Source organism: Haematobia irritans, chromosome 3 (assembly GCF_050003625.1).
Source record: "Haematobia irritans isolate KBUSLIRL chromosome 3, ASM5000362v1, whole genome shotgun sequence".
Lineage (NCBI taxonomy): Eukaryota > Metazoa > Arthropoda > Insecta > Diptera > Muscidae > Haematobia > Haematobia irritans.
Genome location: NC_134399.1, coordinates 61,151,173 through 61,166,007, shown reverse-complemented (window position 1 = coordinate 61,166,007; position 14,835 = coordinate 61,151,173). Strand labels below are relative to the sequence as shown.

Below are 14,835 nucleotides of genomic sequence, written 5' to 3'. Positions count from 1 at the left end.
AATATTTTTCCAGTGTGATCTTGAGATAATAATAATCTTTAATAAAACCAAAATATTGTTTCAGTGTGATCTTGAGACATTGAGGATAAGAGGATAAACCCTATCGAAAATATGAATTTTTGTCCTCTAGGGTAAGGTAACGTAAAGATATGTGAACAAGGTTAGCATTCAATGATTTGGCCTATTTTTAGAGTCCAAAATAGCGATTTATTGATTTTGATGCCGAAAATGGCGGCTACTTTTAAATATTTAATAAATAATTCTTTCAAGTTTTTAATATAAGTTCAGGAAAATGATTGTATATTCCTTAAAAACAATTGTAAAAGGTACCAAATGCGTCTAGACGGTACAAACGTACTTTGTTAACTTAAAGAGTACCAAAAAAGGACAATAGCTCCAACTTTATCAACCCTGTACCTCTGAACCGTAAGTGGTGACTTCAAGAACGAGATTAAAAGATTTTGATATCTTTACTGAATCTATTCCATGAAATATCAATATCAGGATTAAATCTAAATCGGTGAACCGATTGAGATTTTGAGGATTGGACGATTTTATGGCCACATTTTCGACTGACAGCACTCCACACAGCGAAAAAAAAATATTGACATAATATGAAAGATTATGCAACCTAAATTATTGAGACACGATATTTTTACAATATTGAAGATAAATTTTCCTTAAATGAAAAAAGATTATTTTTTATTAAAAAGAAATAATGGTTATATTAAGATATTGAATCATTGAATTAAAATTTAAAAAAGCTTCATATATAGTCTAGGACTTATTTTGATGATTTTACATCTTTGGCGTACACAGAAAATAATAGCACCAATATTTTTTCAATTAAAATATTAATTGAAATTTGACAAATTTTCAATTAATTATTTAATTGATTTTCTTAATCAAAACAAAAATCAGTCTCAAAAACTCAATTATATCAATTAATTTTTTAATTGGATCAATTAATTTTTAAATTGACGTTGGTGAATGATACACTGAAAAAAAAGCATACTCGGTTCCAAAGATTTTGTCTTTACTTTAAAAATTTTGGTATTGATTCCGAGCCAAAGAAGCGGAGAATACAAGTAAGGAAACTTTTAAGACACAATTCTCTTTTAAATTTAGGTTTTGTGTACTTGCTTCTAGGAAGCAAATTTTAATTTTTCGCTTTCTCAGCTTTTTTTCTTCATATGCTATCAAAGTCCTTTAAAAACGAGTTAACGACAACTTTATTTTCCAAATTAAGACTTGACTTCCAGTAGAAATTATGATATGTTTCAAGTAATAAACGTCTTTAAAATGAAGTGTTGAAAAATATGTCCTATATTTGAACGATTTTTTGCTTTGTAGTCAAGATGCAAAAAGACAACAAATTTAAAGAGAATTTCATTAAATTTAAAGAATTTTTCTGAATTATTAAAGTCAAGTTGACCTTAGCCCAAACATTTTTTCTTTCATGTTATGATACCTATTTTTAAGTGAAATCACTTAATTATAAGGACAATACGACTTTATTGAAAAGTTTATCGGCTTTTGGACAAGGAAAAAAACTTTATCTTAGAGAAATGCGTCTTCTTTGCTAAGCAAAATTTGCATTCGTATTTTAAAGACATGAAATCTTTGACCTCACGACAATATTTTTTTCAGTGTAGTATCATTTCTCTGATTAAAGGAATCTCAATTAAAAATTAATTGAATCAATTAATTTCGTTACTGTATATAGTTTTCTTTTCATTTAAGAAAACAAATTTAACTTTGTCTTGTCAAAATCAATACCAGGAGAAGGTCAAAATAATTGGATTAAAATAAACTTTTTTTTTAAGTGTAACAACAAATATATCATACAGTAGCCAGAGAAAACGAGTGGGATAAACTTGAAAGCTAACAATAACAACAGTAAATCCATCAGACAGATGAAAAGCCTTAAATGGACAGTAAACAGCAATATTATGTCAGAACTGCTTCATTGCAGATTTTACAAACAAATAATGTAATTAAAATAAATGAAGACATCACATAAAAAATGCTTTCATGTGTGGTAGAATATTGGCAGTAAACTTATTATACGAAAAGATAAAATCACATCCATATATTATTCATTATTCCTTTATTGTTAATCTAAACTTGAAAAGAAACGACACTCCTCCATATGTGAAAATTTCTCCATTTATAGATGTACACAAACGTCTTACATAGCATAGCCTAAACTGTAATTAGGATTCTCGATCTTTTCAATTTATATATCAAAATCAGAATATGTGTGATATCTAATAATTGAGATTAGTTATCAGATCATGAATGTTTGCAGCTTCGGGAATACTTTGGACTTTATGTTTCCGAGATTATAATAATAAAAAAATTAATATTACTAAATCTATAAATTAAATCTTGATCTTAAGCGAAACAGATACAAAAAACTACGTGTAGCAGTGCTGATTTAAGCCAAAATCATTAACATCATTATTAAATTTTATCTTATGTTAAACTTCTCATAAAATGTTATTAAGTATTTATGTTACATCTCATGTTAACATTTTTCTATTTGAATATTACTATACGTATCTCACATATACAATGATAATTTTTGCATCTCAATTCTATTCTCAAATTGATCTATCTTAATATTACTATAGTTATCTAACATATACAATGATAATTTTATTCATCTCAATTTTATTCTCACATTGAGAGATATTTTTATTCTCACAAAAAATAACTGTACTTTTTTTTTGGTAGCTTGACAATGCTACTCATCATAACATTGTTTGTTTTTGCATTCTGATATTTTGTTAGTAACATATGCATCTCTTGTGATAGATTTGACTCAAAACACCTGTAATGTTAGACACTCAGAGCTTCGCTTGATGCATAATCAAATTGTCATTCCTGTACTTGCTTGTAAATAAACAAGGAGAAAAGCGGAAAGACAACGTTTGTTTCATTTCGAAAGGCAAACATAAAAAAATATATCATTATATTTGCAAAGCCATAAGAAGACCTGGTGTCTATTGTGGCCTGTATTCTGAAGACTTGTACTAACGTTCTGTCTTACTGAGTCTCAGAAATAAAAATATAAAAACTTTATAAAATTACAAAATTAAGGCGATTGATCTCCTTTTTAAAAATTAAGGAGATTTTTCACTTTTCATATGTATAATTTGTACTAGATAAGATATAATATGTTCCTTAAATATATTTGGTAAAAAGCTTACTGAACAAAATATTATGTAGTGGCCGAAAGTTAATAAATTTTTTATTGAAGGTTTTTTGTCCTTGGATTCAGATTTCTAGAAGTAAGTACGCAACACTAAATTTAAATGTTAATTGCGTCTTAGATGTAACTTAATAGTCTAATTTCTCGATTCTTCGGTTCGGACTCATAACATAATTTAAATAAAGGGTGATACGGTCAAAATTTGGTCAATATAAACTTGACGTATTTCTTTCAATTTTGCATTTAAAAAACCTGAACACCCCTCATTTTGAAGGTGTGTGTGTGTAGAATGTTGCTCCTTCAGTTGTCAAAATGCCGTACAAGCAAGAAGAGCAGCGTATCAAAATTTTGCTCGCGCATCGCGAAAATCCGAGCTACTCACACGCAAAGTTGCCAGCTTCGCTAAAATCGCTAAAAGTTGCCAAATCAACCGTTACAAATGTAATTAAAGTGTTTGGGGAACGTTTGTCGACAGCCAGGAAGTCTGGATCGGGGGGAAATCGAAAACCGGAAGCCGCTGAGACGACAAAGAGAGTTGTCGGTAGTTTCAAGCAAGTATCGTCTACAACCGTGCATCGAGCCAAAAAACGAGCCGGACTATCGACTTACAAGAAGGTAGTGACTCCAAATCGCGATGATAAACAAAATACGACGGCCAAAGCGCGAACCCGGAGGCTGTACACGACGATGCTGACGAAGTTTGACTGCGTGGTAATGGACAACGAAACCTACGTCAAAGCCGACTACACATAAAACTGTCAAAGTTCGCAAAGAAATATCTGGTTTGGCAAGCCATCTGTACCTGTGGCTTGAAAAGCAGCATTTTCATAGCTTCCGGGACTGTCAACCAAGAAATTTACGTGAAAGAATGTTTGAATAAACGTCTGCTGCCTTTCCTGAAGAAACACGATTGTTCCGTACTGTTTTGGCCGGATTTGGCATCTTGCCATTACGGTAAAAAGGCCATGGAGTGGTACGCCGCCAACAACGTGCAGGTGGTTCCCAAGGACAAGAACCCTCCAAACACGCCAGAGCTCCGCCCAATTGAGAAATACTGGGCTATTGTCAAGCGGAACCTAAAGAAGACCAAAAAGACTGCTAAGGACGAGCAGCAGTTCAAGGCAAACTGGCTTTCTGCGGCGAATAAGGTGGACAAGGTGGCTGTACAAAATCTGATGGCCGGTGTCAAGCGTGAGGCCCGGCAATTCGGATTTGGAAAAGCGAAAGCCTAACTGAATATTTTTCCTGAATTTTATACTAATTGAACTTTAAAAAGAAATTTAATTTGATTTTTTAAATAAACGATTTCACCGATTTACACCAAATTTTGACCGTATCACCCTTTAAACACAAAATTTTTGGAACTGAGTAAGTTTTTATTCAGCGCATAATTTGGCATATAATAATAATTATTATTATTTTTTTGTTTGTTTGTTTGTTTTTTGTTTGATCCCCATTAATTTGGCAATGCATCTTAAAGTTTTGCATTGATACAATCAAAATACAAATCTATGGCAAATTATTCAGTTTTATATATGGAAATATTGAGTTGGCAACACAAAGAAAATATTTTTTTTTTCAAGAAACCGCCTTGACCAGGTGATTTTTATACATGAATGCATTGAATTGTAAATGTTAATTTACATATAATTTTTTGAGAGAAAAGAAATGGAATCAATTCTTACAGATAGAGTTAATGAAATATGTTATGAACATGCAGAAAAATATATAATTCAAAAATGTAGTCAATCTACGCACAAGGCTCCACTGCGGACCACTTCCTCAAGTAATTTACGAATATTATAGGGATAATGAAACCGTTTCTCAATGTAAAAAATATGTGATCAAAATATACATAAATCTCTCAATGGCTAGGGCAAACATACCTCTGTTTCTGTCTTTACAGTTCTCTGTTAGCGTCTTTATGAAGTTATGTTAGCTAATTAACAGAGTTCTGCTAAAAAGCGGTTTGTGTCTGTGCTAACTAAATTTGGAATTTATCTTTACGCACATAAACTTTTTCAAATTAAAAATATTTCTAGGAGCAATCAGATGGAAATCGGTATTTATTTCTTATTTATCGAATTTTCACGAACAGATACAATTACGTTTACAATTTCACATTCAATGTAAACAAGGATGGAACATTTTCAAAGTTCTTCCTAGCCTATATTCCGATTCCTGAGTTGCGCAAAAACAATTCTTACATTCGCAATATGAAACTACAATTTATAGGCTTCGAATTACCCTTTAACCCATTACCACCCTATGTCAAACAACTATGAGCTACACGTTAGATTTGTAGTTTTAAATACACGTATGATAGTTTATACTCCATCTGATCTATAAATAAAAACACTTGGTCGCAATTGATAAAGAAGTGTCATATTATTATTCGGATAAATTTCGTAAAATACTTTCAATAGTTTTATGTATAACAAGTGATTTAAAATTTATAATTCTTCGCATATAATATCTATAAGTATATGTAGAGTATATTGTTTAAAAAAGTTTAAAATTGTGCTACAAGGTAATGGAGATTTTTGGGGAATTTCATATATGGGCAGATTATATGGGGACACCTTTTTTCTAAAAAGTATCAGTTTTTTATTTAAATCTTTTTATTTAGTCGTTACTGAGTTAATAAAAACACAGTTTCATGTTTGGGCATCAATGGGTTAAATAAAACCAAAAATTTAAACACTTACCAGTAAACCAGTTTCAACATTTGGTATTAGAATTATTTTCGAGCCATCCATTAAATTATTTTCTTTTAATGAACCGTCTTGAAGTTCTCTGCAAAGGGAAAAAAAGAGAAAATATTTTAAATTAAAAATTGAAATTAAAAAAAAAATAAATATAAAAGTTGTTTCATTTATAATTTATAAATATTCCAATCCTCATAATTGGATAAATATAATTTCAAAAACACAAGTGTATTTTTTTTTTTTTTTTTTTTTGAAAATAAACTCCATTCGATTCAATTAACAAATAAATCTAACATTTATTTCTTCATGGACTATATATTTGCCATATGTAGAAAAACATTTGCTAATTTCATATGATTTGTAGTCAATAAAATTCCATTTTTTAAGCCAATGACATGTTCTTCGCGATTTTGTATTTTTTTTTTCGAAACAATGAAAATAAATCAATAAAGAAGTGTAGACATTCAATCAACCAGTCACCATCAACCAGAAATTATACATATGTATATATAAAATGTTAATTTTATGATGATAATGTGAGGGGTTCTGTTTTGTGTTTTATTAAGATTCATTTAGGCATATATTTTTGAAAGACCAGTAACCTTTTTTTCTCAATGACAATTTTTATTTTTTGGAAAATTGAGGAAGTTAGCAGCTCATATATTTCTTGTTGCAAAATCTAGGATTCTATTAAATGATTGAAAAGAGACTAAGCGTTTGTACTCCCTCTTTTCACTACTCGAACTTTATTTTTAAATTAATCTCCGTAAGGCTTTTATATCATCGATAACACTGCTGCAACGTCTTTGTCTCGAGATTAATCCTTTTGGATTCTATCGCCAAAATATTTGCAATTAAAAACTTGATTGAAGTTGAAAACATCATCATTTAAAAAAATAGTCAATTAAAAGATTTTAATTAAAATATAAAATTAATTCAATATAAAAAATATTTCCCATTTAAACTATGATTAAATGTTGACCTAAATCTAAAGAAAAATCCAACTATAGTTAAGAATAGAATGTCTCGTGTACAGTAGATAGGGTCACGAAAAAAAGTTGATGCGGTTACCCCCCAGTTTTGTAGCATATTCGAAGACAATTTCAGAACACCAAAACGTTTTTTCCGTGCACCCTACGATCCCCCGAAATACAATTTATTGTGCTGTGTCGCCATTTGAAGTCCGATCGAAAAGAAACGCATATCGTTGTTCGTGGTTGATCAGGGGCTATATTTCGTGCATTGGTCATTTTTGACTCCGACGTCAAATTTGATTTTCAACCACGAACAACGATATGTGTTTCTTTTCGATCGGACTTCAAATGACGACACGCACATTTTATTTCGGGGGGTCGTAGGGTGCACGGAAAAAAACGTTTTGGTGTTCTGAAATTGTCTTCGAATATGCTACAAAACTGGGGGGTGACCGCATCAACTTTTTTTCCTTTAGGCCGTGACCCTATCTAGTATACAGTCTCTAACGGCCTTTTAGCAGTGGTCCCCATTGCACTTACTTAATAAATATTCAGGCACCAGCTAACTGGACTATATTAATTTTTGGTTTTGTCTTTCTTTTCCTAGATTTAATTTAAAAAAAAAAACTTTCTTTGTATAAAAACAAAGATGAATTGATCAATTGAAATTTCTTTATTTGAAGGAAATTTTGCCTAATATTGTGAACACATTAAAATTAAAACAACATTTCTTTCAGTTCAGAAACTTGTTTTTTTTCAGGCAATAGTTAACTCTTTTTTTCTGTATAAACTTTTTTGTAAACTAATTATGATCTATAGAATAATAGATTGATTTTTTCATATTTTTTTTGTAATGGTTTAATCCAGCTAATAAAATGTGCACAAACAAATCCTAATTAATTAACGTCAAAAGAGGATATTAACAACCTTTTAGTATTTTTTTAAACTGGAATGACAACTTACGTCAGCCAATATTAAATGTCAGGCAACTTTGTAGTTAGTAATGGTTCAAAGTTTATCAGTCTTTGTTGGGCTTTAATCATAAATTATGACAATTTTTTTTAAATAATGACAAGAATATCATGAACATGATTAATTATATTAAATTAAAAAAAGACAACATTATTAAAGATATTAACTATTAAAATAGAACAAAAATTAAAAAAAATAATGTTCACGAGGAAACCCCGTCTATATGATTTTTCACAGAATTTCATAAGATTGTATTCGTAATTTCAAAAGATCGGATTGGATACAAAAAATCCCCATGTAGAAATTATATTAAAAAATAAAAAAAAAACATTAATACTATTAACTACAAAAATTAAACTTATATATAATTATATGGAAAATCCGACCCTATGAATTCAAACTTATGAGCATCTCAAAAGATTCCAGTTTAATTTCAATACCAGTTTCGAAGCAAAAAATATCCGTATGTAAAATTATTTATTATTTACCAACAAATTGTTATTTTTTGTTTCAATTTTACAGCATTAAGCTAATTAACACCTGTAATAATAATAATAACAATTACTTCATCCAACTGCAGTAGCAGACAAAAACACAGCAGCAGATGACACATTTGACTTCTCTACAAGATATTCAGAATTAAACTCATACAAATATGTAGAAATTAACATATCCAACTGAATGCGTGTATTGTAAATAAAAAAAACATCTACATGAACTAATTTGAACTTTTTGTTTAAAAAGTTAACACAGGTTTGCAAAATTTTCAACAACATTTAGTATTAGAACGAAGATATGAAATATTCACTGTATTCGACATGTCAATATGTAAGGAAACACCTGATAACATTAAGGGGCCATCGGTTCTCCAAGTAATCAGCGGAAAAAATTAGAGTCAATCATGAAATTAATTGATCCAATTACTTTTTAATCGAAATTGCTTCCTCGATACAAATTACAAAATTAATTATTTTATTTAATTAATTTAAATCAATTATTCTCATTAAAACCTTTAATTAATTAGAAATTTTGACTTTATTCGATCTTTATTTTATCCAATAGAAAATAATTAATCAAGTTTGAGATCGTTTTGTTTTTCCTGTTCTCCTGATACTTGTTAGTATACAATTGTTAAAATCTTTAATTATTTATAAAAATTTGTAAACTAAAACCAATAGTTGTTACTAGCATAAACCACTAAAATTATTTGCAATTTGAAAAACAATTTTGAGAAAGAATCTTACATGTCATGATTAAAAATTATCAAACCACTTTTATTGTAGATCGACTCCTGATGAAGCAATTCAATGTAATTGCGAAATATTGATAAATAAAGAAACCAATACATACAAAAAACGATCTCAAGCTTGATTAATTATTTTCTATTGGACCTTTAATTAATTAAATATTTAATTGATTCAATTAACTTATTCATTAACGCGTGGGGGTCTTGTAACATGTACATTACATGAGAGGTATGAAGAAAAGGCCTTCTGAACCACTTCGTTTTGTGCTTGCCAGACGATGCCACGCGCCTTTTGGATCTAGTATGAGATGGTTCACTCAGAGGATACCCTTCCGGACGTATCATAATTTCGGTTAATAACCCCACTGAAGTTTATCCGGTTTTACTAGGCCAGGAGTGCAGCATGTCAGCATTCTACATTTTTTGGATGATGCTAGGAGTCCAAGGTTCTTTGTATATTCTCCTTATTTCAAACCAAGTGCTAAAAGCCTTTGCCTTCGGTATTTTGTTTCTGAAACCTAAATTCTTAACAATCAATTTGCGCAAATATTTGACAGATGTCAAAAGAGAATCCATCACCACAGTCAAGCCACCAAATATTTTAAGCTCTAAAACGATATCCAGATATTTCTAACATGCATGTTGGGTGTCGAACTTTTTGCAGGATATTTGCCTATGTGACTATTATTGCTGTCGATTGGGATCAGGGAGTAAAAAATTCATCAAGAAAGTGCGGGGGTAAGCATTAATTAGGGTGTCCAAAGCCGACACCGGTAACCGATTAACCGGATTCAATTACCGGATAGTGAAGAAATCCGTTAACGGCGAAAACTGGATTTTGACTATCGGTTAACCGTTTCTCTAAATTTTAGTCAAATGAAATCTCGCTTTGTTGTTTTCTTTGAGACCAAATAAAGCCGAATATATTAGAAGAGTTGTGACGATTATCTTAAATCATTTTTACTTGCTTCAAAAGCAAAATTTTAAATGAAAATATTGATCGTAAAGGGTACTTTAACGGCATTAAAATGTTCGATCACACTGGAAGTACTGCATTAATTAATCCTTAGTTTGTTTTAAAATGTTCATTTTATTATAAAGAATTGGTAATATCTTGGGTTTTTGAATGGAGTTTGTGTGTTTAAATTCAGATTTACTATACACCCAAAAAAAATTGTTTGATCCAAGTAATTTTCTAATTGAAATGACTTCAATCACAGAAATGATAGTATCAATTAAAAAATAATTGAAATTCAATTAAAAAATTAATTAATCCAATTAAACAACTAATTGATAATATTAATTTTTGTTTCAAGTAAACCATTTGTTGAATCAAATAAATAATATTTTTTAAAACTCAATTAAGACATTAATTCCAAAAATTTTCGTGAATTATTTTTGTAGTAAAACTTTAAAATTATAGTTTTAATGGTTTCGGTATTAAACAAAATAGAAACCTGCAAACCGGTTAAAAAAGAATGGGATTTTTGGATAAACCGAAAACTGACTTCTCAAAAAAAATCGGTTATTTGGACACCCTATATTTGTTATTTTCTTAGAAATTATGTATCTGATTTCGTCAATCATGCACATGTTTGGCAATAAAGTGACATTTTGCGGCGGAGCATGCCTCCAAAAATAACATGTTGCTTTGCATTTGAGGTGATCATACCTATTATCTCCGTGTGGTAGTTAAATGAAAGTAAGAGATCAAAAAAATATTCAAACAAGTAAGGAAAGTCTAGCTGTACTTTGCACACAAAAATGCGAGCTGTACTTTGCACACAAAAATACATCAACAGACAGACGGACATCGCTAAATCGACTCAGAATTTAATTCTAAGCCGATCCGTATACTAAAAGGTTGGTCTATGATTACTCCTTCTTGGCGTTACATACAAATGCACAAACTTATTATACCCTGTACCACAGTAGTGGTGAAGGGTATAAAAATCTTTAATTTGATTTAGTCGTAAAAAGTTGTTGCTAAAGCAGATCGTACAATTATATAATATCATCTTACATGACATGTGAGGGATAACTAACCCGTAAGTCTAAACAATTTTGGATTTCGATCTAGAGTCTCTAAAGTTTTGTATGTAAATATTGCACTATAAATCGGAGTAAAACATGAGTTATTTTTTAATAGTGTACATATTGCTCCCTAGGATATAGATTACACAATTCTGATTATTAAATATGTATATATAATGTTTACAGTGTATCTAATATTCGCTGTTTGATACCAAAACTTTCTAACTAATTTTGTAATCATTGTTGTGTTGGGAACACTGTAGGCCCCATCGATTAACATTTCTTGTCGCTAAGTGGTACTACCACAACCCATCTAGGGAATTCACATTAATCCTCTATTGTAAAATTATTACGCTATTATTGCGCATACAACACACGAGGAGATATGCTATACTTTGACCTTTTATTGTTGTTGGTGGCATCGTTGCTTTGGTATTTTTTTCGTCTTTTTTTTATTCCAAAAGAAGGTCACTTTGGGCAATTATTTGTTTACGCTGCTACAACATTCGAAAAAGTTTTGTTTTCAACTCTAAGGCGGTGTAACAATGGTAACCGATTGCTTCTTAGATATGTCGATTAAAGCTAAGTGAACACACAAAAAAAAAGAAACAAACAGGAAGAAAGCATCAATTGTTTAAAACTAAATATTTTATAAAATTGAAAAGCAAATGATGTACACGGAAAACAATGCCTATTCACATTCAAAATCTGTGTGTCATTTTTGTAAATTCAGGACTTCGATGTATTGAGTCTGAGAGACGATATTTATATTAGGTGGAATATGGGAATATTGCAACGGGTTGAAAGAACTTACTATTTTAGAAACAATAACGAACGGAGGTACTGCACCGAAAGAAATTAACTATTTTATGATACACATGAAACTTAATTATATCTAATTTTTAAGATTTTCACAATGCACTGCAATAAAATGAAGTGGTAGTGCAAGCCAAGGCCGCACAGATGATACAATAGGGAAGATCTAATTTTACCACATATGCGTCCATCGTGAACTTTATATGGCGCTATAAGACATTTTTGCAATAATTTTTTTTTCCTTAAAGCTCCGACATTTTCTTTAACAAGTGAAAAAATTATTTACGTGTCATTATTTTGAAAAATTCCAAAAAATATTACTGATTTCTGTGATATCGGCGGGTAATCGTCGTTTGTTAGGCAGTTTAGTTACAATTTTCTAATTTTTCTAAAAATAACAAAAAAAAAAAACTCCTTCATGGGGGTTTAACTGTTTATAGTATAATCATCAATACAATCACTGTACCTTTTCTAAAAGATGGTGGAATCTAAATATTATTCCACAATTTTAAGGACAACATTTTTTTAAAATAAGGAAATTTTAATTAATTTTTATTTTTTTTTTGTTAATTTTTCATTTAGTTTAGGACACCAATCTTTGAAATCTGCATCCCTTAATTAAAGTGGTGTGTCTTTGATGCAATGCAAAACACTTAAAGAAACTGACATAGATACAGTAGATAGAGCAGACCTAGATCGACCCAACTTCAAACAAACATTGCTCTAGTCATTATCACTGTTGTCAGATTAGGGATTTTCCCCAAATTGGGGATTTTTCCTCGTGGTTGGGGATATTTTTCACTTTGGGGACTTGACTGGGGATAAAGTCGTGATTTGGGGATTTTTCTAGGGATATTTCCACTTTCAATCACAGTATTAAATTTATTATAAAAAGTATAAAAGCGAAGTCCAATAACGTTTATGAGCTTTGGTAGATTTTCCAAAATATTCCTCTCCAAATCAAATTTTGACAAAATTTTCTATAGAAATAAAATTTTAAGAAAATTTTCTAAAGAAATAAAATTTTGACAAAATTTCCTATAAATAAAATTTTGACAAAATAATTTTTTTTTTTTTTTGAATTTTCTCAAATTTTTGGTAGATTATTATTATATAATTATATAAACTTTCCTTTGGGGATATTTTATGGAGAACATATTTCAGTTGGGGATTTTTTTGGGGATATAATTTCGAAATTTTGTGGATCTCTCTCGAAAAAATCTGACAACCGTGGTCATTATGAAAAAAGAAATCAATTTGACTACAAAACCAAGGTTAACTATGTATAGATATAGATAACTATGATAGATATACCTCCCATATATATATATATATCGCTCGATTTTCCCAAATTTGGCCACAAAACCCTTACCTATTAAGCGATCTTACTCAAACTTGGCTTAATCTAATCATTTATGGTACTGACAATATGTGCTAAAAAATCATCGAAATCGGTTGAGATTGTATCGCCCGACTTTGCCAAATTTGCCCGTAAAACCCTTATTTACCAACCGATCGTAACCAATGTTGGCTGAATGTAATCTTCTATAGCACTAACTGTATGTGAAAATTTCATCGAAATCGGTTCAAATTTAGATTTAGCTCCCATACATATGTATCGCCCGATTTTGAAAAATTTGCTTATAACCTTATTTTTGACCATAGAGACCTCATTTATTAACTGATCGTACTCAAATTTCACATAAGGTAACATTCTGCGGTATCAATCATACCTGCAAAATATTATACAAATTGGTTCAGATTTAGATAAAGGTCCCATATATATGCATCGCTCGATTTTGCCATATTTGGCCATAATACACTTATTTATTAACCTATGTTATTCAAATTTCAAATTTTGATGTACTAGCTGATCGTATTTATACTGACATATAGCTCTTACATAATAATATTGTCCGATTTTTACAAATTATTTATTTATTATTTCCCACAACTAATTGACCGATTTCCTCTTTTTTAATAATGGACTCAATATTAGTGGCATACTAACTCTTTAGGTGCAAAATAAACTATAGCTCCTAATATCAGACATTTCTGCTCAGATTGTGACGAGACTCCCATAAACATGTACCCCCCTCTATGTTCTTAAATATCAAAATCTCCAAAACATATACCAATGATACCCCGCATATGCTTATGTTTACTAATTCAGTAGAGGTGGTTTAGGGTATGATATAGTCGGCCCCGTCCGACTTTCTACTTTACTCACTTGTTTTGATTTAGGCTTGCAATTTTCAAATGTACCTAAAAAAGTACAAAATTACCAATTGTTTCATCCCTGCAACATATATGGATGGCTTAAAACACACATTTTACAATATGTATGCGCGAACATATGGTATTCTCTCATAGCGTTATCAACAGAGAAGAGAAAAGATAAAGTAAGCCACCAGCAGCCACCAATGATTTTACACCACACCTAACAATTACATGAACATCGACACCCCCATTACAGCAGTACTAAGTGAGTGTTGCCAATCGTTTTTTGTGAATTTCTCATGAATGTTAAAAATCCCCAGTTGTTCTACACTGACAAATTTTTTTTTTTTTAGAAAATTGTATCTAAACAGTATTACAAAAGCTGACATCACGCCGATATCATAATTCATTTTTTCACTTGTTAAAGAAAATTTTGTAGTTTGAAGGAAAAAATTGGAGTTCAAATTGCAAGAATGTCTTTAGTGCCATACGAAGTTCAAGATGTAGTCCATACGCAAAAAAAAAAAAATAATAATAAATAAGGAAACTTTATCCAAACATAATTCCAGGAACTAAAATAAAGTTAAAAGTGGCTTTAGTGAAATAGAGGGTAGATTTTTTTGTCGAAATCTCTTGTTTACTTTGAAA

General features: G+C 30.3%; 1 protein-coding gene across 1 annotated transcript in view; it reads right to left on the bottom strand.

The window, feature by feature from the left end:
* Positions 1-14,835, bottom strand: part of stx (ubiquitin-like domain-containing protein stuxnet) — a 115,178-nt gene that overhangs the window by 36,374 nt on the left and 63,969 nt on the right. The window contains exon 2 of the mRNA XM_075302824.1: positions 5,926-6,013. Coding sequence (XP_075158939.1) covers positions 5,926-6,013 — 88 coding nt within the window. The remainder of the gene's footprint in view (positions 1-5,925; positions 6,014-14,835) is intronic.